This window comes from Musa acuminata, chromosome BXJ3-6 (genome assembly GCF_036884655.1).
Source record: "Musa acuminata AAA Group cultivar baxijiao chromosome BXJ3-6, Cavendish_Baxijiao_AAA, whole genome shotgun sequence".
Lineage (NCBI taxonomy): Eukaryota > Viridiplantae > Streptophyta > Magnoliopsida > Zingiberales > Musaceae > Musa > Musa acuminata.
This window is the reverse complement of record NC_088354.1, coordinates 41,563,475-41,588,936: the sequence shown is the minus strand read 5'-3', so window position 1 is coordinate 41,588,936 and position 25,462 is coordinate 41,563,475. Positions and strand designations below refer to the sequence as shown.

At 38.8% G+C, this 25,462-nt stretch overlaps 2 protein-coding genes across 3 annotated transcripts; both read right to left on the bottom strand.

The window, feature by feature from the left end:
• Window positions 1–325: 325 nt before the first annotated feature.
• Window positions 326–3,811, bottom strand: LOC135641234 (uncharacterized). Its single transcript, XM_065156460.1, has one exon. It carries the CDS (start codon window positions 2,091–2,093, stop codon window positions 822–824), a length of 1,272 nt encoding a protein of 423 aa, XP_065012532.1. The 5' UTR covers window positions 2,094–3,811; the 3' UTR covers window positions 326–821.
• Window positions 3,812–12,966: 9,155 nt separating this feature from the next.
• Window positions 12,967–23,582, bottom strand: LOC135639495 (uncharacterized). 2 transcript variants are annotated; one of them, XM_065153259.1, is made up of 9 exons: window positions 23,339–23,582; window positions 22,398–22,620; window positions 21,828–22,148; window positions 21,473–21,683; window positions 19,512–19,658; window positions 19,311–19,435; window positions 17,379–17,583; window positions 13,977–14,227; window positions 12,967–13,312 (listed from the first exon to the last, which is right to left on the bottom strand). In XM_065153259.1, exons 2-9 carry the CDS (start codon window positions 22,511–22,513, stop codon window positions 13,144–13,146), a joined length of 1,545 nt encoding a protein of 514 aa, XP_065009331.1. In that variant the 5' UTR covers window positions 22,514–22,620; window positions 23,339–23,582; the 3' UTR covers window positions 12,967–13,143. The 2 variants fall into 2 exon arrangements, with proteins under 2 accessions (XP_065009331.1, XP_065009332.1); XM_065153260.1 differs by lacking the exons at window positions 22,398–22,620; window positions 23,339–23,582 and having other exon boundaries at window positions 21,832–21,971.
• Between the last annotated feature and the right edge of the window lie 1,880 nt (window positions 23,583–25,462).

The following is a 25,462-nucleotide window of genomic DNA, read 5'->3' as shown; positions in this document are numbered from 1 at the left end:
GCCTCGACCGGTGTTCCGGTTCAGTTGACCGGGTGCAGTCACGCCGATCGAGGCGTGAGGCGTCGGCTGACGTCAGCCGAGTCTTATCGTAATTACCATCCTCATCAACTCCCCATCTCTAATCTTGTTGAGATTAATTTTGACTATATCACAGAGTGTGATTGGTTGTTGAGATTAATTTTGACTGCATGGTTGTTGTTCATCATCCATTTTACCAATGTTTCTTATGAGATCCCCTAGCATCTTAAAGTCATCACATCTTATGCAAAATTTCTTTACGTATCGACATCCGAATCTTAATCGCAAGTAGTAGTAGAAGCATTCAGAAAAGAAAATTTAAGTGATCACATTTTTAAGGATAAGATCGGACACCTTAAACGGCATTAAGACGCATGACGCTACGTGGAATGGCAAATACAGGAATTCCAAAACCTCGATGAGTTTGCCTGACTGCTTCAGCATCACCCCTTTATTTTCTGACGAACGACGGATGATTAGCCAAAGGAGAGGTAGGTGAGAAGAATGTGGTGGAAAGGTAGGTAGGAAAAGAAAGCTAAGCCCTTCCAAAATTTCCCCACACTTGGCCGCCAACCGTCAATCTCAAGATACATCATCATCAAAAGCCCTTACTCAGACGGACCCATCGTACTCCCCATCTAACTCATGACTAATATAAAAACCCACCTCTACTAACATCGATTCGTGCATATTTACGAACATAGACGACTGCAAACCCGTAGGAGTAAACTAACAAAAACTATGAAAGGGAGACACAAAAGAAAAAGGAAGGAGAAGACTTTTCTTTCGTTTTTTTGACTCGATCAAGCTGAAGGTTTCACGGTTTTATCGGCCGGATTGAGGGCAACGCTCGTGACCGTCGGAAACGTGGGCGCCACGCTGGGGTAGTAGACCACCCGCCCGTACGCCAACTGCCCCCCTGCATAGACCTCCGGGCCCGGCATTGCTCCGCCAACGCCTCCCACCACCTTCGCCGGCGCCTCGTTGTAGGCTTCCGATGGTACCACACTACGCACCGTAGGGAAGAACCCTGGGTAGACCGCCGGTGATGCCGGGACTAGGTACACCGTCTGATCGACGCCGGGAGCCAAGGAGGCGTACTTGCCACCCGACGTCGCTCCGCTTTGCTCCAGCCAGTACAACGCTGGGGAGGGTGGTGGCGCCGGTGTTGGCTTCTCAGGCGCTCTTGAAACATGGTGTTCTAGGGGGCATATCTTACGTAGGGTCTCCTCGCTGCTGTTGCGTGGAATCGGCGGCCGAGCGTTCTCGGCGATATTTAGCGTTTGTAGCTCCGGAATCTGTGCTTGGATCTCCCCTGCCAAGACCACGGCAACGGCGGGGGCGACGGTATCAGCACCAGTCCCGATCGGCTGCTCGGGGTCATCCTTGGCCAGATCGGGCTTTGAGAGGGGAAGGCTTTCTAGCAACGGTGGCCGCTGCTTAGGATCTGTGGTGACCTTCACCGCCGTGGCAGGGACGAAGCCCTGGTCGAGGCCGAAAAGGAAGTCAGGGCTCGGCGAGGCCTCCGGCACAATTGGAGTTGCAGGAGGAGGAGGAGGGTGGGCGGGGACGGGGTTGAGGGTAACGAGAAGGGCGGCAGAGGGGCGCGGGGGAGGGGGCCACACGGGAAAGAGGAACAGGCGGAGGCGGAGGCGGGGCGACGGCTTGGAGGAGGAGGAGGTGCAGCAGAGGCAGTCGTACTCAGTCATCATGTGGTCGAGGTCGCCGTCGTCGATGACGGAGACGAGGGCGTCGAGATCCTCACCGGGGAGCTGGTACTTGAGGCAGAGAGGGGCGGAAAAGCGGGCAAGGGATGCCAGCTTGGTGAGGAGGGCGGGGAGGCGGGCGGAACGGTCGAGGGAGAGGATCTTGGTCTCACCTCCGACGTAGGAGAGCCTGCTGCTGTCGTGAGGGCGGAGCTGGATGCGGCCGCCGTAGCTGACCATAAGCTTGACGCGGCCAAGTGACGTGGCCGGAGGAGGTGGCGCGTCGTCGCAGCTTGGGGCAAGGTTGTCCCGTTGGACGGGGGGCGGAGGGGAGGGGGAGGAGGAGGAGTCGGCGCCGGATGACTCCATTCTGTTTTGATACCTCCTCTCCCGCACTGGAATCTCTGTTGTCTAACTGAACATGGGAGGTTGCTGCCGCATTTTTAGCATATATTGGAGTGGGCGATGAGGTCGAGGGAGACTTGGGGAAGGGTGGAGCTCACCTGTCTCGTGTGTGGGACAGATCAGCCATGGGTGGGGCATTGCAATCCGATCGACGTCTGGGATCCATCATAACCCCCAAGAAAAGCGAGAAAAATATCGACTCCAATTCTCTCACAGAAACTTTACTTTTTTGTGTCGCAAGGGTACGTGAATCTCAACTAACTGATCCGAATCGTGATTGATTTGGTTAAGATAGGATATCGGAAGTGGTGGAATAGGTCGCAGCAACCAGAGAACAGAGACATTTTAGGTGAGGCTTCTTCATGGGAACGGCTGGGGTGTAGATCGCCTACAAGAATCGTTCGGTAGCATACCACATTCACTTGAACCACTCCCTACTTGTTCCACGTAGAGTTTTGCAGGAAATGACGGCTCTAGGGCGCCTCTACGAGTACAAAAACGAGGTCAGTTTGTGAGGACAATAATGAGACGAGTCAACACTTCGAGGGTACAGGAAGACCACTGACATGCATGCATGGCACCACCATGTGGTGGCATGGCCATGCCATGTGCTGACCAGTGGAGCGTATTACTACAGTTATTGGCATTCAGGGGAGTGGTTGCCGTAGGGTAGTTGGGGAAAAGAAAAAAAAAAGGCTGATAGGAAGGAAGGAGGTCAAAGAAGACTCAGGAGCTCGGCAGGCCCCATTCATACTCACTGGGACTGTGCTAGCCTCCTGGTAAGTGGCGTTGAGGAGAGTCGATAATACGAATAGTATGTATATAAACATATAGTAATGAGGTTCACTAATATGGAAGTAGGAAAGGCTGTCAAAGAATTCTAAAGAGAGATACGGTGTTGCAAGAACAGACGGCAGTAAGGCCGAGAGCCTATAGTTGCCTTGTTTGTTTGTTTGTTAGCAGTGTCTTGTTTGCTTCTGAATTCTAAATCACATCCCGCCATTTCTCGCACAAGAGTTCAATTGAAATGAGATGGAAAAAAAAAAAAAGTACTACGGTCAAAGTGGAACCACGACATCTTCTTCGCCGGAAAACTCGAGCTGCCACGTACGTGGAATAAATGAACGCTACTAACAGCATCCCTTATATTTTATTCGGGCAATTAAATGAGGCTTCGGAACTAGAGACTTTTTTCTCCCAAAACCTTTGTCCTACTAAGCCTCTCACATGAAGCTTGTCAAAATGGAAGAAAAGCGTTTTTGGAGTCAAGTCCGGGAAGACATTTGTCGATGGGTTTTTGCATGCGGAACCATTCCCAATCTTGCCCGACTCACTTTAACTATCCTTTTAATCAATGCTCTCGTGCCATATTTCCAAAGTTCAAGCATTCACAAAGAAACACTGTTCATTGTAATAACTGTTCCTACCCTATTTTAGAACTCTGTCTTTCTTATCGCACAACTATAGAGTTGTTATAAGGACCAAAGTTTCATGTAATTTTTGGGAAAATGAACTCGTTTTTTCCCCCCGAAAGTATATTCATTTTTAGAATTTCCTAATATTTTTTTTTTCCTAATACCTTGAACATTCTCATTCACCTATCTCTTTTCTCTTACTTTTCTTATGGATCAATCTATAGGATGAACTGATCCAGTAATGATGTTTTTGCATTGTGTTATGGTGTTTTCAATAATATCATAAAAACACTATAACACAATATAATATGTTTTAATACTATTGAAAATGCTGAACTGTAATATAAAAACATTGTAGACACACGATAAACACAATATCTTTACATGATAACATGTAAAAGTATTGTAACTACACTAGTTCATAAAAAAAAATGTATCAAGGAAGAATATCAAGAATATGTAGCGGTTCATAGAAAAAGAAATATCAAGGAAGAAAACAAAAGGTATATGGTTGACCATCAAATTAAAAATATTTTGAAAATTAAAAAAAAATTATTAGAAAATCCTGACAATGGAGTATTTTCCAAGAAAATCCTAAAAATAAACTATTTTTTTAAAAAAAATCCGTCCAATTTTCAATCTAATTTTTCTGACCATTTTCCCAACGTCATTGTCAAAAACCTCAGAAATTAATTATGAATTCGATTCCTAACTTGTAGGTAGACTTGGTCTCCCGTGATAGATAGCTAAGATTCCCACAGCCTCTTTCCGCACACACCAAATACGAGTCCAATCTGATGACATGCTCACAGATCACCAAACAGGATAAGCTAAACTAAAGAGTTTAGCCAATACCTTGTCCTCAAAAAGGTGGCCCCAAGTGGACGCATGGTTACTCTTTGTTAACCAAGGTCCAACTGTAAAGGAACGAAAGGAGTTGGTACACAGAAAAGCTACATACTGAAACAGGAGTACGCAGATAGATAACTACAGCTGGAATATGCTCCAGCTAGATGGTTACCATCGAGAGGCAATGCATCATTTGCATTAAAAAGGTAAGCAAGGCTCTAAAAGAAAATTTATCTCCAGCATATCATCTTACCGATTCCAAAAAGCATGAAAAAGATAACCCACCAACTAACCATAGCAGCGGATACCTTTTCAGTCGGCATGAGGCGCATTATTATCTACTTCAACAGCTGAAGTAGACAATTCCTCATCCATGATCAATTTTCACAAGTACCAAAGATGAATCATAGACAAATGCTTCTAGGATAAGAGAAATAGACAGTTATGGCGGTCCCAAATTGCACTCGCAGTTAGACAACACAAAGTTCCGAGTCCATCATTGGGCCTGCAAACCTTCCGTATCATGTTACGACTGAAACTAGACTTCTGGCTAAAACATGCATGGTTGCATGTAGGCAACGAACTCAGACGCAAAAGCTAAAAGTATCTGAGCACTACTGATTTAGTGTGTTTTGGACAGGCGAGTTTAACTACGGATATGATGGTGAAGCTAAAAAGATGGAACCAGTCAAGAACCTAAAATGTCGTTGAACCTTATTGTAGTAGCTGGCTGGTGAATCACTTGTTTAAAGGGAAGCCATCATATAAAAAATAAGGCAATCAACAAATTAAGGGGAGCTTATAACTAAAATTGTGGAATTTAGACAACGATGATGTGTCTACTCTGAATATGCCGTGATCTCACTGCCAAAACCACACTCATATCTCATCCTTGGAATAAAGAAAGTCCTTCAAAACACAAATATATTAGTATGCAATAATCATATATATATATATATATATATATATATATATATATATATATATATATATATATATATATATATATATATATATATATATATATATATATATATATATATATATATATGTAATTCATAAGATTCCTGCCAGTGCATGGCCTAGATGAGTTAAAGAGAAACCTAATCATTGATACCAAGACAAACTCTCTGTTTAGATCTTGTGTAGAGTTTTTTCTCTCTTCTTTTCTTTTGATAAAAGGCACCATGGACTGTAACATGGGCGATACATTCATCTTATACCACGAGTAGGGTTTAGGACCCACTAAGCATACTCAAGACGACAGCTAGAAAGAAGGCCATCCACCATTAGTGGATGAACCATCAATCATAACGATGAGTAAAACATGAAACTTGCACAAGAGGGAGATTTAATCCTAGACATTTAAGAGGCGATAGATGCTCTCCTACCAAAGACAAGGAACGATGATTATACGGGTGCTTTTGGTGAATAACTGGTTGTGGTACATATCTACGATTGAGTGATTGATTATATATGACTTCGAGCCTAGGAATCATTTATATATTCTTTCACTAATATATTAGCTAAACTTGGTTGGGCTCAAATGAAGCACATCCAAGGGCAGATTTATTATTTCCAGATTTGCCGTTCATATCCAGTGACTTCCGAGAACAAATTTTGGTTCCCCTTCTTAGCTTCCTCATCGAGCCACTCAGCTCCTACTCATCCTTTGTAGAATCTCTTACTTCATACTCACATCGAAACCAGACACCCACCAATGTTGATGTTCTCATTCAACACATAATTCTAATCCTCTGATACGCGTGCAAAGACCTGCCAATTCTCCGTAATCAATAAATCGACGAGATCATGCCATGATGTAAACCTTGTTGCTACTGCATACATGCCTGTCTCGCTTCCCTTAGAAGCTCATACTAGTATCACCATGCGTCCTAATGATGCTTAGCCCTCTCGAACAACAGCTTCTTCCACATAATTTTATCTACAGTATATAGTACCTCTTCTAATGACGTATTCTATTATTTACTCGCTATTGATTCAAAAAAGAAACCCCCATCAGGATTTCAGCATAGAAAAATTCATGCATTCTTAATCGCCTCATTACAAAGGTGCAAACGTAGGATCCAATCAGTAAGGAATGCCAAACGGGACTTTTATCAAGCAAGTTACCAGCAAGATAAATTGGACCAAGTGAGTGAGATGCAAAAAGAACAATCAGATCTACGGAATCGAATCACAGAGGCATTTTGACACAACACCGAATGTCACATTGCAAGCATTCAGAGGGAAAATAAAGGTGAAATAATCGGGTGACGAGCGATGTAAAATGAGAAGATGGTGCGATAGATCATACCTTTGCCCGGACGATAGAAGCGAGAGATAAGATCAAGAGACAGAGCAGCATTCTGACTCTCTCTTGCACTGGATGAAGGAAGGAACGGCAACGTATTACCCATCAGAAATAGAAACCGGCCATGGGAGGGATGAGCAAGAGCAAGAGCCGGAGACCATGCGCACTGGATTCAGAATGGAGGAGGGTGTGGGTGACGACAGCGGTCCACAATGGCTATTCTTTGCCGCGAGCGAGTCTCTATATGTAGTGGTGGTTGGTTAGAAGGGGGGGGGGCGCGTTTAACTCAGAGAAGGCGCGAATTCGAAGGGCGTTCGAATTTGAAAACACATGAATGTTAAACTAGTTTGGAACTACTTCGATTCAAATCAGTTTATCGATAGTTCGATTTTGAAGACTATAAACAGATTGTTCGGGACGATCAATCATGAAACGTAAAATCTATTTTTCTAGAACAAATAAACCATAAACCTCGGATCCTTTAATTTAATATATTTTCAATCCAAAAAAATCAATTATTAATCAAATAAACTGTTCCAATGACCAAAAAAACAAAACCATCGTAAGTTTCTAGATACTATTGATTTATCATATTTCTTCCCGTACCAAGAGTTTATAAAAAAATATTTTAAAAATCTTCGACTTCAGCATCATCACTAGAACTATGTTTTCTAGTCATGACTAAACTGGATCTCTAATTCATTTATCAAGTCGATGTAATCATAGAAAAAATATTTTTCTATGATTAACTAGTTCGAATCAAATTAAACTAATTTTAATTTACAAAATATCAATTAGATATGAGTTTATTGTTTTAAGCCGTTAACTAGTTTGATTATTGACGTGACCTAATTTCACTATCATAATCTTATGTGAGCTTAATTTCATAAATTTTGTCATATCCATTTAATTGGATTAACTATTCGATTTATTTTAATTGAACCAAGTCCATTCATTTGAATATGAATATATATATATATATATATATATATATATATATATATATATATATATATATATATATATATATAATTACTTAAGATTATAAACCAAATAATCGATTAACTTAACTGAATTAAGTGATTTTGAATTGATTCGATTAGGTGGGTACAAACCGATTTCGCTTCAGACCAATTTTATTTCAACCGAATCAAATCGGAAACACCCTATCATTAAGTGACCAATAGATCGATCCATCCATCCATCCATCGATTAAGACCATATGCTATCGATTTCTGTCTATAAAATTGGAATCTTGATTTTTTTTTTAGAAAATAATAAAAACCATTTTAAAATCGAAATTTTCTTTCACATCACTCTCTCTCCAAAGCAACGGAGGCAGATAAAAGAAGGGTTTGGGTTTGGGTTTGGGTCTCCAAGACAGAGAGTCGTCACTTTGGGGAAAAGTCACAGGCGATCAGTTGCATCTTCTTCTTTTCTTTCACTTTTTCTTGTTTTGTGGGGGGCTGTCAAAGTAAACCACCAATGGCCAATCCACCTTTTGACCCCCCCCCCCAACACAAATCCAAAGTGCAACATTTCGCCACCACACAGTAATAAATAACATTTGATGAAACGAAATAGCAGTAAAAGAACAAGATAAATCGCACTGCATTCTTCAGGTTGTATCGCCTCTACAATGACAGTACAATCATTCCCTGGAAAAGACGAATGCATCCCATCCCAGACAAGAATTACTATCGAATCATGTAACCACGGTCATCATTGACAGGTGCCTTAGATCCCATACATATCCAAGAAGACAAGAGCAAGCAAACAATGGCCAGCTAAAAGTTAGGCTGCTCTCGGGAGATGTTGCCCGGATCTGAGCAAACATGAGAGCCCTATGGCAAGCCTTCGACTGCTGATTCTACTTGAGAAAACCAAGTGGAGTTCTAAGAGCAAAGAACAACCCTGCATACTCATATGGATGATAGCCATCTCGGTTGAAGTAGATCGATGAACACTCTTCAGCACTTAAAATGACAAGAAGCGTCGATCGTGTATATTTACAACAGCGTCATTTCTGACAATAACAATACAAGCGACGAGAACTGCAACATAATTTGATGGCAGCGAACTTATGATCACAAGAAAAAAATGATGGACGAAAAGCAGAAGATAGAGCAGCTGAGAAGGTGACGATCGACGCGGATGATGGCGGGCGATGAAGCTACCTGTTGGAGACTGGGTTTGGGCCACTGGGGACTTCGTGTTTGCTCGCTTCGAACTGGGAGGTGGAGTTGCCGCTCTTCGGATGTAGCCTCATGGATTGAGACGAGGAAGGTGACAGAAGTCGCCTACTGCTGCTGCTCGATAACGAGGCACCGTCGGTCTGCAGTTGAATCTGAGGCTGGCGAAGCAAAGCAAGGAGAAAGAGGCAGAAGAGAAAAGAGTAGAGTAGGAATGCATGTGCTCCGAGACGGACTTGGTCTTTAGCCATGCAGGTTTCAGTCTGGAGAAGAGATCAAGATCCATGAACCACTTTAAGTAACGAGAAGAGGAGGCTCGAGACGAGAAGGGAAGAAGGTTTGGTGGAAAGAACGCAGGTGGAGGGGAGGTGAAAAGGGAAAGGCTTTAAGTTGAACGCTACATTGCGAGGGACGAAGTTACGTGGTTACCCCCTTTCAGGTCACTTTTGCGTACATGGATTGTTAAAGTGACTCTGAACGAGATGACATGCGCTTCGACGAGTGCGGCAGAGGAATCCAGCATGGTGGTGGTGGAGATCGCCATTGAAGCGTCGAGGGTAATGTAAAATGATAAGATCAGAAAGTCGATGATGTTTCTGTAACTATCTTGGTGAGTTCTCAGGTCATCATATCCCTTCCTACATTTGCATGAAAACCTGGGAAGAAGGAATTGCCTGTAAAGACACTATCATGCTAATGTGATGGCCTTTTCTTGGATAGATGTGTGTGTGTGTGTGTGTGAGAGAGAGAGAGAGAGAGAGAGGGAGGGAGAGAGGAAGCCTATGACGTTTAAAGACACAGGAAAAGCAAGCATCCTATTCTAAGCATGGCTGTTCTGCAGTCTGTGATCCAGAGGCTGTCGTCGCACTGGGCAACAGGTGGCCCCCGATACCCACCTTGACAGATTTCCTGTGAGGAAGAAGGTGATGATGGATGGATGGATGCATCTTACAACACAAGATGGAAACGAGTCACGTTTAACCATTGAGCTTTGGCAGAAGAAGCATATAAAAAAGGTAAAAATGTGGAAACTAGTCTTATCATGACAAGAGAAGTCACTCACGAGGTTAACAGAAGAAGTGTTGACGTCTTCGACCAAGAGAAGCTTTAGACCGTGACAAGTCACCAAGTGGGAAGGAATAAGTGAGTAATAGAAAGTTTTTACCTTCGACTTTTAACTTTAGAACTCCCACTTCCCCTTCTTTCCTCTCTCTCTCTCTCTCTCTCTCTCTCTCTCTCTCTCTCTCTAATATATGTATATATAAATATATAATAAGTTTGGGATGGATGCTTTGTTTATACATTATAATTCGGAGGAGACATTTTATCGAACAAGTTCATACTATTGTAGATTTTACTTAAGGATTTTTTTTAAATGACAAAAAGGTATATGAACTAAACCTAATTGAACCAATAACTTCTAACCATTTAACTTTCTCATCCTTTTGTCTCCTTTCCTGTCTTCTCACCCTTTAGTTAATTATGATTATGGAGGAATAAGGGTAATCATAGATTATCGCTTGTAGTTAATTATGATTAATATCTTAATTTGTATACTTTAAGAAATAATATTAAGAAAATAAAATATTTAATTTTAATTTTGTTCACGTCGAAAAAAATCATACGTATTGTCACGTGTAAAATAACATGAATAAAAAGAATAAAAATTAATTTTATAATTTTAAATTATTTTTAAATTAAAATAAAAATTAAATTTTATCATTCACAGTAAATTGTTTTCCTCCCCTCCTGTTGCTCCTACGCTACAAATGGCAGATCATGATAGCATCAATGACGCACGAGATCGGTTCTCTAGTAGAAGGTGACTCCATGATACTGTGAACTATGAGACCTCGGTGCCCTTTTGTTCTTCTTCACTTGCTATTATTGTTGCTGTTATAGTAGTAAGTTGGACTTCGACTCCGCCAAACCACTTGTCATTCCCTTCTAGAAGCCAACAGCGATAAAGCTCAAAGGCAACGAGGAGGACAATTCCACGGCTACGTGAAGCTGCATCGTAGCAACCTCCGCAACTAAAGGGAACAACTATCGTGTGGTGATGCCTGGCTTTAGTGAGACGCATCCCTCCTCCTCAGCCTCGTCCTTGTCAACAACCAACTGGGTGGGACAACCGAGGACATCGGAACAAAAGACGGAGGTAGCGTGCATCCACATCTCCAGTGACGACGATGACGATATCATTGCTCGATGACTCAAAGGAGTATGATGTTGTAGTAAGGAAGTCGCCACCACTAGTCTTCTGGTTTCTCATTCGCCTTTTTGTAATTTTTTTATTAGGGAGGACATCACGTGTTGGGCACCCGTTGTGTGAGTGCACTTCAGAGGTAACAAAACCTTCCTCTGACCACGTCCTTCCTCACAACCGCCCTCCCCTGATCACGTATGCATCGCCATCCATCTCAATGCCATGCACTGGCAATGCAAGCATCGAGTCAATGCTGACGTGCTGGTCCTCAATGTCGACCAATGATGGAATGAAAAGAAGATGATCGTCACATTGTAAGGTTTTGCTTTTACAAACAAGGTGACGGACGAGCAAGAGGGGAGGAGGAAATCGTTCACGGTCAATGGCAACATCCAAATTTCCTTTAGAATGCCATCAGCCTCGCGCACCACCGACGTCGCTGCTAGTCTATCATCCGCATCGTAACCGAAGGGAAGTAAAATAATTTATGTGAAAGACTACATTTATATAAAATTATTAATTTAAAAATAATAAAAAAATTTATCTTTTTCATTCATGCCTTTTTGGTATGTGACAACATATGCAATTTTTTTTATCAATGAAGTTAATGATGTGAGAAGAATTAAGATTAAATATTTCACTTTCGTAAGTGTAAAAATCTAAATATTCCTTTTTAAAGTATAAAAGATGGAAGTGCTAATCATAGTTAACTACAAATGATAATATGTAATTACCCTAAAGAGAGAGAATGAGAGGAAGGAGGAGAAGGGAGAGAAAGAAAAAAAAAAAGAAAATTATGTTAGCGATTTTAAAATTTTTGACATGAATAAAAATGAATCGATAAAAAAAAGACCATAAATTATATATTAACTTTTAATAATATTTGACATAAAATAAAAATATTTTTGTTTAAATAGAAAAAATATCTCTAGATAAAAACGAATTAGGAAGACGTCATTGGATATGAAACAAAAAATAATGAAACCTTTCACCCATAAAATTACCCTTAAATCTGCCAGCAGCAAACCTTTCACCCTCGAGACAAAAGTAGCGTACATCTTATTCTTGCGGCATTCGCAAGACAATTAGAGTACTGAAGCTGAAGCTTCACTTCCCAGCGGGACGCTCCTGTCATGGAATCTTAGAAGAAACTTCAACACCTATTATTTGTAGGTCCTGTAAAAGCTCGAGACAATGGTCAAAGTAGAAAACGCACTTTTCAGAGAGAGAAGAGAAAAGACACCGTCGTTTCCAGCTGCCTTGATACTTTTTTTTGGTAGAGCAAATGCATGCTTTTAAGGAGAGTTCATTCATTACTAATGAATAGGCACACCTGCATCAAATCGAGCCAACCGAGTTGAGTAGACAACAATACCGTCTGATCGATTCCTCCTTAAAGATGGCAGGCGGTGAGGGCGACCGCTGAGATTACAATTCTTTGAGAAGATCTTGGACCTTCTCGAACGTGCATCAGCACAGCATATGATACCGTAGTGGATGAAATTTCATGCCACGCAGATTCTAACTATAGCGGATTTGTTCCAGAAAAAAAGAATAGACCCCATCTTTAAGCTGTGTGTTCATAATGCAGCTCGTACTGCACTACACACATCTTACTCACTGATTACAAAACCCAGTAAGCATAAATCTGTTTTCACATAATGCTATCAGCCTTTGCAAATGAAAACTAGAAATTAGTTCATCCTCATGTCACTCTGGGAGGTGAAAAATAACAAAGATCGTCCTCAAACTAAATCAATTGTAGTACCCTAGATAGAAGACTAAACTCGGAAGTCAGAGATTTACGGATACAACGGAATAATTTGCAGGTCTCATGAAAAGGAGAGAATATTGCAGAGCGTTGTGTGAAGTGTTGAACAACTCTTACCTTCGAGAAATTATTGCTCAAAAAAATTTCTTGTGTTTGTAATTCAGTTTCACGAGATAGAAGGCTTAGCTTCTCAAGTGTCATGATCTAGACATTAGGAAATCTGATCTCAAAACAAGGGTCAAAGAGAAAGACAACAGAAACAATCACTTACCTCCAGCCTAATGACTGTCTTATCCCAGTGAAAATAAGACCAACGGACCTCCCAATCATACAGACAAGCAGAAATGATACAGCATTTCTAACCTTGGTGAAAGCAGATCTAACCAATGGCATGCTGATATCGGAAAACTCCAGATACAGGCTGAAGTAGTACCTCCTGCAAACAAAGCATTAAATGTCACATATCATCAAGAATAAAGTACATTGTTTCTAACCAAAAGTATGAAGAAGAACAATAGAAAATGACTTGTTTTCTTGTAGTAAAAAAAGAGAGAGAGAAAGAACAAAACAACAGATATTGGATAAGGATAGCTCTCCAGTTTATTGCAGGATGAATTACTCTCATTAACCAATGAACTAAATTCCATCTTTAAAAATGGAATACATGTAATATCATAATTTCATGTTAATTATATGCAAACAGGGTTCTTGAAAATGAGAATAGAACACTGCAAATTGGGTGGACCAAATCACCGCTGACGATTTTTAGGGGGCGGTGTCACCTCTCAAAGGCCTGAACAATGGGGCTTATATGCATTGGTCGGATGTCGGGTCTCTGTGAGATGAAATTACCCTGAATCTCTTTAGGGGTTGCTACATTCCACCAAATAGTTTATTCCATGACAACAAGGCTTAAAGTTATCACCATGACACAGAAGGTATAAAGACAACAGGCTGTCTCAATTGACATGGGTAGAGAGCAACTGAATCTGTATATTCAAGGCACATCATGATTTGATCTGCAGATTCTTTAGGGATATCACTGGCTTAGCATGGTATGTTTTATCCATGGTAAAGATCATTCAGAAGTATGACAATACCATCCGGTTAAGGCCCTTAGTTCCTTTGTTCGTTTCACAGGCAAGGAAAATCGGCTGATACAAACATATGGCATGGGGGATGCAGTCGCTGACTTTCTGAACGGAAGCTTCTTCCACCAATGAAGATTCACATTTTGATTTTCTACTGGGTTATCAAGCAGCTCTCTGTGAAGGACATGTAACTCAAAACGGTCTTCATACATTGAGATAACAGACTCGAAGTTCTCCTGAAGCCAGTGCTTAAGTACAACCTGCAAGAAACAATTTTACTTCTCAATGGCACCAAAACAAGATGACAAGAATTATGCTAATTTTCTGCCAATCTTATTCCAACATACATGACATCCTGTGCCTATGATATCATACATTCATATCTCCTATTGTGTACACATAGCTATTACATTACTGTTAAAGCCTCTATGGTCAAAAGTAAGAAAATAATCCGCTATACCTGAAGGCACTGATGGCTGTATCATGCCACATTTTTTTCCAAAAGTAGGCAGGCATGACTAAGGTTCGTAATTTCATATCGTACCGACGTTTTGAGCTTTGTTTGATATGGTACAATACGAGCGTATCGAGCAGTATGCTAGGTGTACTGCTCGGTATATATATATATATATAAAATAAAAATATAAAAATCAATATATAAAAAATAATATAAAAATAGAAAAGGAGGCATATGTTGCCTCGACAACGTCGTCTCCTTTTCTTCTCGTCATATCAAACGAGGAGAAGAACGTTCTTTTCCTCATCTGCGACATTCGACGAAGACGTCGAAGGCTGCAAACGTCTCCGGCCTCCGACGAAGAAGCCGAGCCATTGCCTCTTTGTTACCTCCTAGATCAGGATTGTCGAGGGAGGGTGACACCGGATCGGAAAGCATCAAGGTTCTCCCGATTCTCCCTCTTCTCCCTCGTTGCTTCTTCTTCCCACACCACAGTCAGGCCGCAACCAGGCTAACGGTAGCGGGCGATTTGCATACCGATCTACCAACGATATCAATCAAAATTAAGATCCTTGGGCATGACAAACACCACACTGGGTTGTGCCCATGGTATAATAGTGCACTAGTATGGCTTGTGCCCATGGTATGATGTGATCATGCAGGATATCAAATACAGCACATGCATATGTGACATGCAAAAGTACCAGTACCCCTCTGGTATCTCGAGGTGGCATCAAGTGTAATATCCCTATTTTTTTAGGACCAATTTGTATATATATATATATATATATATATATATATATATATATATATATATATATATATATATATATCTCAGCAACTAAATTGTAAAAGGTGAAAAAAAAAAAAGGTTTCCATCCCACCGCCTCTCTCTCGTGTAAAGATAGGTTGTGGGTGAGTGAGGAAGAGAAGAAAAGAGGGAAACCAAGAAAAAGAAAAGAAAGAAGAGAAGGAGGAGAAGGGAAAGAGAAGAAGAAGAAGAAGAAAGGAAGAAAAGAAGAGGAGGGAGAAAAGAAGGAAACAGAGAAGAAAGAAGGCATTAATTGTGAGAACAGAGGAGAGAAGGAGGACAGAAGAAGAGAAGAAGAAAGGGAGAGGAAGAGAAAGGAAAGAGAGGAGGAGGATACCACGTAAACGGAAAGAGAGGAAGGAAGAGATGAGGAGAGAGAAAGAGTGGCATTCTGTGTAGAAGAGAAGAAAGAAAATAAAAGAAAAATAAGAGAATCATTATAGAGGATTCGTTTTGATACCAAATAGATTCAGATCAAGTTCAGGAAAATTATATGAGGTATGGTTTTGAATTCTCTTGCATTCCCATTAATTAGATTTATGTTGATTATAGATTGACTAATGTTGGTGTTATTAGTTAATGTGATATTTATGCTGTGAAGGAAAATATACTTATTTTGGGAAAAATAAGGAAAGGAAATATATGAACAATATGTTTGTATCAAAGATATGCGATCAAGGTAAGTATCCGATAACTTCGTCTAGTCTATTTTCGAAAGTGTCAATGCATGTGTTCAAAATTTGTAAATGCATATGATTACATGATTTAGAAGTTCTTTTATTATTTAAAAATATTACAAAGAATTTATATGTTTACCATTTGGAAAGGCATATGGTTTAACCAATTAGTTACTGTTTACATGCATTTTTAAGTTATCTTATTTGAATTTATATGAAAATGTTCGTCCAATATTATAATTAAAAATGATTGAAAAATATGTTAATATCATTAGTTTTAAATGATATATGTTTGCATCAGTTTTGAATTGATATGCAAAAAAAAAAGATTCATTAAAACTCTTAGTTTTGGTAAAACAATAATTGATATATTATTTCCGTGAAATGACAGTTGTCTAGTCATCATGGTTATGATATGAACCCTACCAATGAGGGTTATATTAGTATGTATTCAGAAACTAATATCTTCTGAGCCCTAACACAGGGAGATATGTGTTACCTACACCATGGGAGTTAAGCATAATTCTGAGCCTTGTCACGGGACTATAACATGGCCATAGCCATTGATACTACTGCAACTTCTGTTCAGCCATATACACCTTAGCTATATTTATGTTTATGCACTCTTAGCTATGTGATATGTGACATTAGCCATACTTATGTTTTTTATTATGAAAATGTATTAAAAGATATTTTGCTTTAAAAAGTATCATTAAGAAGCCATGATTTGAAATGCATATGAAATTGATGGTTTATAAACTTTATATGCATAAAAAAAGTATTTGATAATTATGCATATTTCTATAACATGTATTGAATGCATAAAGAACATATGTTTTTAAAGAAAATGCTTATTTATAACAAGTTTTGCTAATGGTGCTTACTGAGGTGTGATTTACTCGTATGATTATCTCTCATTTTTTCAGTGTTGCACAGCAGAAGCATGGTGGATCAATTACTGATTCAATTATGCAATTAATCTATTGATATTACTGTACATTGAGATTCCTTTGTATATATATTATTTGGATTAGAATGTTGTTTGTTTAAACGAGTTGTTGAATCTATTGAATGTCTTATGGGTGGATTGATTATGGATTGAGTTATGTTATTAATGTCCTGTGGGTTGATTACTTATGAACTAGATTATGTCATAATTATTCCATGAAAGTTATTTGTTCTGATTCTGACCTTGCATTTTAATAGGGAAATCCATAGGATTGCAGCGTTGTACCGTCCCCAGCTTTCCGTTGGGTTGGGGACATTACATCAAGTTCCATCTAAGATAACTTAAAATTTACATCTACCATATTTGAAGTACTTTCTCCTCATGCATATGCAGTGCCATTATAGGTTTACTAGCTGACTTAAGATGTTCTTTAAGATTCTAGTTATTAGAAGAGATGTTTTATGACAGTATTAAATGTAAAATTGGTTAACAAGTCAACTAACTTAGTCTTGCTTACCTCATTCCTTAGTTTTTGAAGTGTTCTAGTGGACATTGAACATAATGTTAAGCCCAAGCCACTCATCTCTGTAGAAATGTCACTGTCAATAGAGATAAGCTCCAAATATATGCTTGCTATTGTATCTGCCAACATAACCACCAGATCTTCTAAAATGTCAACTCCATATTGTGTCAGAAGTTTAGTACCATAACAGCATCCAACACTGGTAAAAGGAAATAAGAATATTAGTGACATGTTGTGATCTGACTACAATTGTACAATACTCCAGTTAAGAACTCCGGAAAATCTTGCACAAAAGGAATTTCAAACTGATATTAACAGCAAATCGGTCAGTAGGGAAAATCTGTGAAATGTTCACTTGAGTCTACAATCCAAACCAAGAGAAATTGTCCCCAAAAAGATCAAGAACTTAGTACAATCAACCACTTCATTGGGTCATTTAACCATACATGTTGTCACAGTGAGTTCAAGTGCCAAACATTTTAAAAGTTGGTATCCTGAACTTTAGTAAATGAATGAAGTAAATTCTATGACATGAGCAAAAATATAGCCCCAATTAAATACAAAGAAAAAAAATTAATTCCATCATCTGAGCAAAGCAATATATAGGCTCAATTAAATATTAAAAAAGAGTTAATTATTTATTCTACTTCGTTAGCCATTTCTTGATAATGCATTGGCTTTCAACTGATCCCTCTTTAAATCTTCAGTTAAAATTTATAGCCCATAAATTTAACAATTGTAATTAAATAACATTGACAGACAATCCAACTTCTAACTCCCACATCATGCTTACTGGGCTTTGCTTCACTAGCACATAATTAATTGGATGTTCAAGCATAAAAATTTTGTCAATAGGTAACAAAGATGAACGAATACCAAGAAGGGAAAAAGAGACCAAAAAATATGTGATAATGCAGATCTCTCTAAAAGCGTTACAGGACCTTCTGTGGCATGATATCCATCAGTTGTATAATATGCTTGATATAACTGCCATATGCAAAAGATTTCTTTGTTCAATAACTTCTCATTCCGCTCCTAGCAGCAAATAATGCTACGGGGATCAAAATATAATGGGCTTGCCTAATCTGTATTAGGATTTAACCTTCAAGACCAACTCTAACTCCCACATCATGTTTAATGGGCTTTGCTTCGGTAGAGCAGAACTAATTGGATGTTCAACCATCAAAAGATAAGACAAATGAGCAGACATCAACAATGGGAAAAGGGAGACAAAATTATTGGTAATGCAGCTTTCTCTAAAAGCTTTACAGGACCTTGTAAAGCAGGATATCTATTGGTTGTGTTATATGCTAGATATGAATGTCTTATGCAAAGGCCTTTCCTTCCATTCCTAGCAGCAAATAATGTTTGGAGGATCAAAATATGATTGACCTGCTTAACCTTAATTAGGATTTCACCTTGAGAATTGAAGTGTCAAGCAAACGTCTCGATAGCTGATGAGCCTCAGCACTTTTACGATTTAGACAAATAAATTATAAATGAAATATACTCATTGCTATATGAATATAAAAAATTCCCAGATATATGAACAGTCATTGACAAAAGATCAAAGAGTTATTGTTTGAATCCTGAAATTAATGGTTTTTTGGTGTATATGATTGAGATCAGTACTTTTTGAGATGATATGCATCCAAATTTTGAGAAACAACAAAACCTATCGTTTTTTGCAGCTTACATTGATAACTTCATACCTCCAACATCCACACAAATTCAATTCTAGAGGCTTTTGAACACTTGAATAAGCAAATGATGGTTAGATCTATATATCAAAATATGGCAATTTCATGTAATATTAAGAAGTAACTTCTAAATTACGGCTTTTGTTGTTTTTGTTGTTGTTGTATCAAGGAGTAACTTCTAAAGAAACATAGTTCAACAACAAAATATCAAAAGTTATATTAATACCTGAGAGAACCAAATCTAAGAAAGAATAACAAATCTGAATATAGTTCAGACTTGCCTACTCTATTGATATTTTGTAAGATTCTATCATCTCCCTTCAATTTCTTTAGCATTTTGGAAGTAAGCATCTGAGACAGAATTGAAAATCTCAATCAGAATTTTGAAGCGTCACAATAAAGAGAAAAATCATGTGTTCTGATGTACCGTGTTGCACTCTCCAATTTCCAGATTGAGTTCTACCTCGAGCCATTCATTGCATATTGGTAGCATTGCTCCTTTTATAACTTCTAATGAGATCTTTAGCCAGATATCACGAGTCACAAATTCGCTATTTTCTGAGATATCATTGACCTGCCAATGCAGTCATAGCATCTTAAACTATATCTAAAATAATTCAGGCACCTTGAAAGATCATCTGATGAACAATAACATAGAAGAAAAACATTATGTTAAGACATACTTCAAAATTTAATTATTGACAAGAAAACTTCAAAAAAACAATATCAGCTCTCTCTCTCTCTCTCTCTCTCTCTCTCTCTCTCTCTCTCTCTCTCTCTCTCTCTCCATGAATGCATTTGTTGATATGCAGTGTGGAGCCAGATGAACAATGAATTTTAACTTGGATGTAGACCATTCTACGGTATGGCAACATTAATAGTTTTGACTAACTCAATAGTAGGAGGAATAACACACCCAATAGTAGGAGGACATGATGGGATAATATGTCTTGTTTATTTTCCAATGTGTTTATAAAACTCAACAAGATATCTTCATACACAAAGAAGATGGGATGCCTTAAACCATTACAGGTGTTTCTTCTTCAGTTGTAACTTGAAAACAAAATTTCTCACAAGTATAATCTGCTTGGCAGATATCAGCATCTATTAAAGATCAGTTATCCACAAGACAGTGTTATGGGTGTTGTAAGTGTACTATACTGGAGTTTGGTCCAAGGAGATCTTGACCATTAGAGAAGCATATATAATAGTTTGCAGTGTCTGACAGATTGAAGTTCTCAATGAAAAAAATTGTTTCATAAGAAAATAAACATTCTTATATAGGCTTATGACAGATCAAGTTTGGGATTGTTAAAGATTTGGGCAAGTTCCGGTCAAATCATCCACAATAGCTGTTAAGAGCTCAAGCAGAAACTTGATTGAACCCAGTGAAGGATTAGGAATTCTCAACTTGCATCAAACAAGTTGAATCAGATAGACCATAATCAAGCCAAGTGACAAAATACAAGGATGCTGATGTTGTATTAACTGAAAATCATATAAATACAGTAAACCCAATTATAGAATCTACCAGACATAACCCAAACCCTAGCTGCATTGAGTTTAAGCTGGATTATGGCATCCATATAAATATATATTTTCATAAAGAAGGCAATATATATTAACCAGCATGATCGCTCTATCTGTGTCACCAACAGGAGTAATAATTACTCTTATTATTTTCCTTTTTCAAATCCTGCATTTCTTTTTCAATCTTTCTTTTTTCCTTGCATTTATGTTTATATTATAGGTCCTTCCTGCTCTCCTCTTATACTAAAAACCTGTCTCAATATAATATTCTTACCCCTAAACTTTAGACCACAATCTTACAGGAACAAGTATGTTAAGCCTGCCTATTTCTAGGTCTTCTTGATTTTCACTCACATCCATATCACCACTACTCAATCTAATACAACCAAATTCTTTTTCTTCTTTATTTTGTTTTTCGGTGTCATATCTCTTTTCCTACACAGGTTGAAAGGTTGATCCATCTATTATCATTATAAACCCAATAAAGGCCAGATACCCACAGATCAATCATGACTAGTAAAAATTTTATTCAGCTATCCAAAAAAATGATTTTATCTTTGACCTTTCCAGTCCTATGCATAAAACTGGGCATTCACAAAAGAAATTATTATGATCTACAAATTTCTTGTAAATATTGTATACTAAATGCATTATAAAAATAATCAAAATGGTGAGGAACTAGGTTACATATTGAAATCTAAACTACCATCAAGAACAAAGAGAACATAGGCGCCATAATCAAAATCTCTTGTTTTGAGATTTTATTGACAATCTATGACCTCCGATATCAACAGTTTCATCAGACTAGAGAACTATGCAATTGAATGTAAAACATAAGGAATTAGATATAATACTTGCCTCTGTTTGCAATCGCTGCAAAGTGACCCAAATCAAACGCAACCTAGGACCTTCATCAATAGCAAACAAATTGAAGGGTTGCTTTTTGCTGTCAGCATTGTTTTCAGCAACGTTGCTAGTGAAATTACTATCATTCTTAATTGTACTCAAAGCATCCATAAGCTTTTTGCAAGTTTCATGCCAATAATCGTTTGAGGTAGACTCAGTTGATCTGTCGAGAAATTGGTGCATCCACATCAGCTAGAATATGTCATGCTTAAGATATGGAAGAGATTACTAATTTCTCAACACATGAGATAAATATGCAATGCCATCCAATTATACATGGTTCTTCCGATTTACAGCCTACTCTTACCTACCGTAACTGGATGTTGTAGCATCACGATGTAAGCCTGTAGTGCCATCTCGTACCCTGGAAAAAGCTCTGTCCCTGGGAACTACTCCAGCTAGGTATGCAAAGATCACACTGACTGTTAGAAGAACTTGGTTGACAATAGGAATCCAATTGTTTGGCATATTAGTCTCGGGATTCATCAGCATCCCCTGACAACGACATTTGATAGAGCTCTTCTTCATGCAAATTATGTCATTTATGCCAGTGCGAAAAGTAGCACTAGCTAAACAAGTTGCTGAACATTTGAACTGTCCAAAAAGATGTCCTTTCTTGATACAGTCCCTGTGGCATGGAGGGCAATCAGTCCAAGTTTCCAAACAAAACATTCATATCATCAGAAAATTAACAAAAATCAGAAAGAAATTTCTTCGATATCATTCTGAATGTATACATCCATTTTCTCAAGTGCTGTCCTTACACAGACAGACATAATCATCAATGTGTTCGACAAACAGATAAATACAAAGATGATAAAAGAACATAGGGTTCATTAGGAAGTAAGTTATAACAGAATTTTGATGTGTGATTCACCTTTGTAACATTCTGGCATATGCATTTCTTTGGCTGGCAACAAAATGGTTGTTTCTGGAAATAATACTTTGCAATTGTGCACGCGCACAAGATGGTATAGAAGCACAATCCGCCATTCAAAATGCAAGGGTGGTACTTGGCAACCAGTCATTCAGGTCATTGTTGAAGTATAGGAATATACCTCATGAGTGACAACCAAACCCAGCATCTTTCGGAAGATCAACTACAAGCAAAGTAAAGACTGCATTAGTAACCTACATCACCAGTGAAATCCTTTACATGCATAATGCAGCATGTCAATGCGATTCGACTTTCTTAAAGGCTCATCCCATGTCTTGCATGGAAAAGGCACACACATGCATTGCACAAAAAGAAGAAGAACACTTTATTAAAGATATAAAATGTGTTAAACGCGGAAATCAGGTATTAGGGTAGTGAGCAAGAAGAAACAGTGGAAACATTTCCCAGAGTCCGTTTCAGGAAACATCGAGCAATTAGCTGTTGACAAAAAAATTACTTAGGAGCAAGTTCTATATTCATGTAATGGTGATCCCCCAATGCAACAAAGATGAGCTCTACGTAAATTAACCCATTCTTTGGGCAGTCTTCGTGCTTAGAACAGTGAAAAGTCCCTTTTCTCAAGTTCCCTTTTACGTGAAAACATAGGATACAAAATACGCCATGGGATTCAAAGTGCGAAACATTTATTGAATCTTTACAGCAAAATCCATTAGCCCCTAACGATTCATTAATTCCAAACAATAAGAACAAATAACAAGCCGATGAAATGCTGATTGCCCTGACGATGCACCCGCAGAGATCCACCCGTCTACGGGGGTGGATCGGAAGTCAAACCCCCCGAACAACACCAGAATGCAGGGATTAGGGTTGGGATGCGAAACGAAAGAGGAACTTTGGAGGGAAGCTCATCCGAAGCGTACCTGGTTGGGTCTCGGTATCTCTCTCGATCGCTCGCTTCCGCCGCCCACCGACCTCCGCCAGGAGAAGATGGGCGGCAGCTGCAAGGACCGTTTGCATTTATCGTAGATGGAGGGCCGGAAAGAAGCCGCCCGGTTCGGGGTGAGATCGCCGAAGAGTGTGGACCGTAAGATTCGTGAACTGGATGGATGAAACCTGGACCGTGTGATCGACGATGGACCGAGACCGGGAACGGGCGGCCTCAATAAAACGCGACGAAGTAATCCGGCGGCCAACATTATCTCATGTATTTATGTGGCCGGAGCCATCTGGAGCTGTGAGATTCGGGCTATACATCCAACGGTCCTTGTTTGACGCAGAAAGAGAATCTTGACCCTCGATTAAAATATTCTAAAGCAAATAAATAAATAAATAAATAAATAATTCAGGAATTATTATAAGGTTATATTAAATGATGTTCACATGTGACTTCATTCGAGATTTATCGCTTATGCAACATTACGTAGATGTCTCAAATTAGAGTATGTCGCTTATGCAACAACGTGCTAAGCAATTAAACTCCGTCGTACAGATATTAGTTACACATGATACAGATATTTATTACACCAGAAATACCCCAATCAAACTCCATCGTAGAGATATTAGTTACACGCGGAATATTAAGAGAATATTTAGGTATGCGAGATATTAAAAGAATTAAAATAATAATAGCATATTACTAATGTATATTAGGTTTGACTTACGACTTAATAAGTTGAACTTTTGGATTAAATTAATATGCAATCTCATCTATGTTAGCCTTGATTAATTTGGCTTAAACTTATCGTTCAACTTAGAATCATAATATGATACTAGAGGTAAGGTTCATAAAACAATGAGTGAATAAAAAATTATAAAATAAATAAATAAACTAGATATTGGCTACAACCAAGTGAAAAATAAATCTAATCTATCCTAAACAATAAGACGAAGACAACTATATCAACCACCCATTTATAGAGAGAGAAAAGAACTAAGGAAATATTCATGTATCAAAAATTAAAGGGACTAAAGAATAATCTTATATTATTAAAAATTAAAACAATCCCATTGATAGATAGGTTTGATTCATAATTTAATAAGTTTTTAGATTAAATTAATAGCTTTTTATAATCTCTCTCTCTCTCTCTCTCTCTCTCTCTCTCTCTCTCGTCTTTGGGTGCCATTCACGCTACAAGTCGGGTGGGGACGGACAATATCGTGCGTTGAAGCTTAGATAGATGAAGAGCTAATCTCATAGTGGCATTCAACATTGTTGTGATGGCTAATGAAGATGTCATAACAGGAGAGGTGATCAAAGCCACCAAAACATGATTGCTAGCTATATCATCTCATCATCTATGGTGCTCCTATGTGCATTTATTGATGATGTACTCGAATAGCTAGCGAGCTAGCTAGCTTCATAATGACAGCATATCCTACGTGAACACGAACGTACCTATTACATGTACTCCGATGAACAAATCTTCTATTTATCTGTTTTTGGAACACAAACAGAAAAAGAAAAGCAAAACTTTCATCGATAAGACATGTCGATTTAGTCGATGGAAGTCTCGTCGATGCGCACAGACTATAGCTGGCTTGACTTTGTTACCTAAGTCCGGCGGACCTCATCATCATCCTTTTACTCGAGGCTTTTACGTTTCTTCTTCGTCATCCTCCTTTTACGTGATCGAAGTGCCTCCTTAGTGTGCTAGCAACCACCACTCAAACATGCCCCAAAAGTGTGTGATGCTTCCTCGGAGAAGATAGGCAGATCCATGTCAACTTTTGCCTTGAAGATATGGAGTGGAGGCATGCGTCAATGTGGCGTGGCGTCTTTAATTAATCCCTACACGTAGGTGATCAAGATTTTATTCCAGCTGAAATTCAATAGGATGACTAGTTGCTTTCGAATTCAATCGAAATTGATAGGATATATTCTAGCATTGTCCTCGTGGTCACAATCATATGGTACAAAGTCGCTTCGAAAAGTTTGAAACGGTGCCATGCGACATCGTTCCGTGCAAGTCGGTAGCACTCGCACAAACGTACAAGCTGACTGCCCGAGGAGTCAACTACCATCATCAAATCATGTACGCTACTGA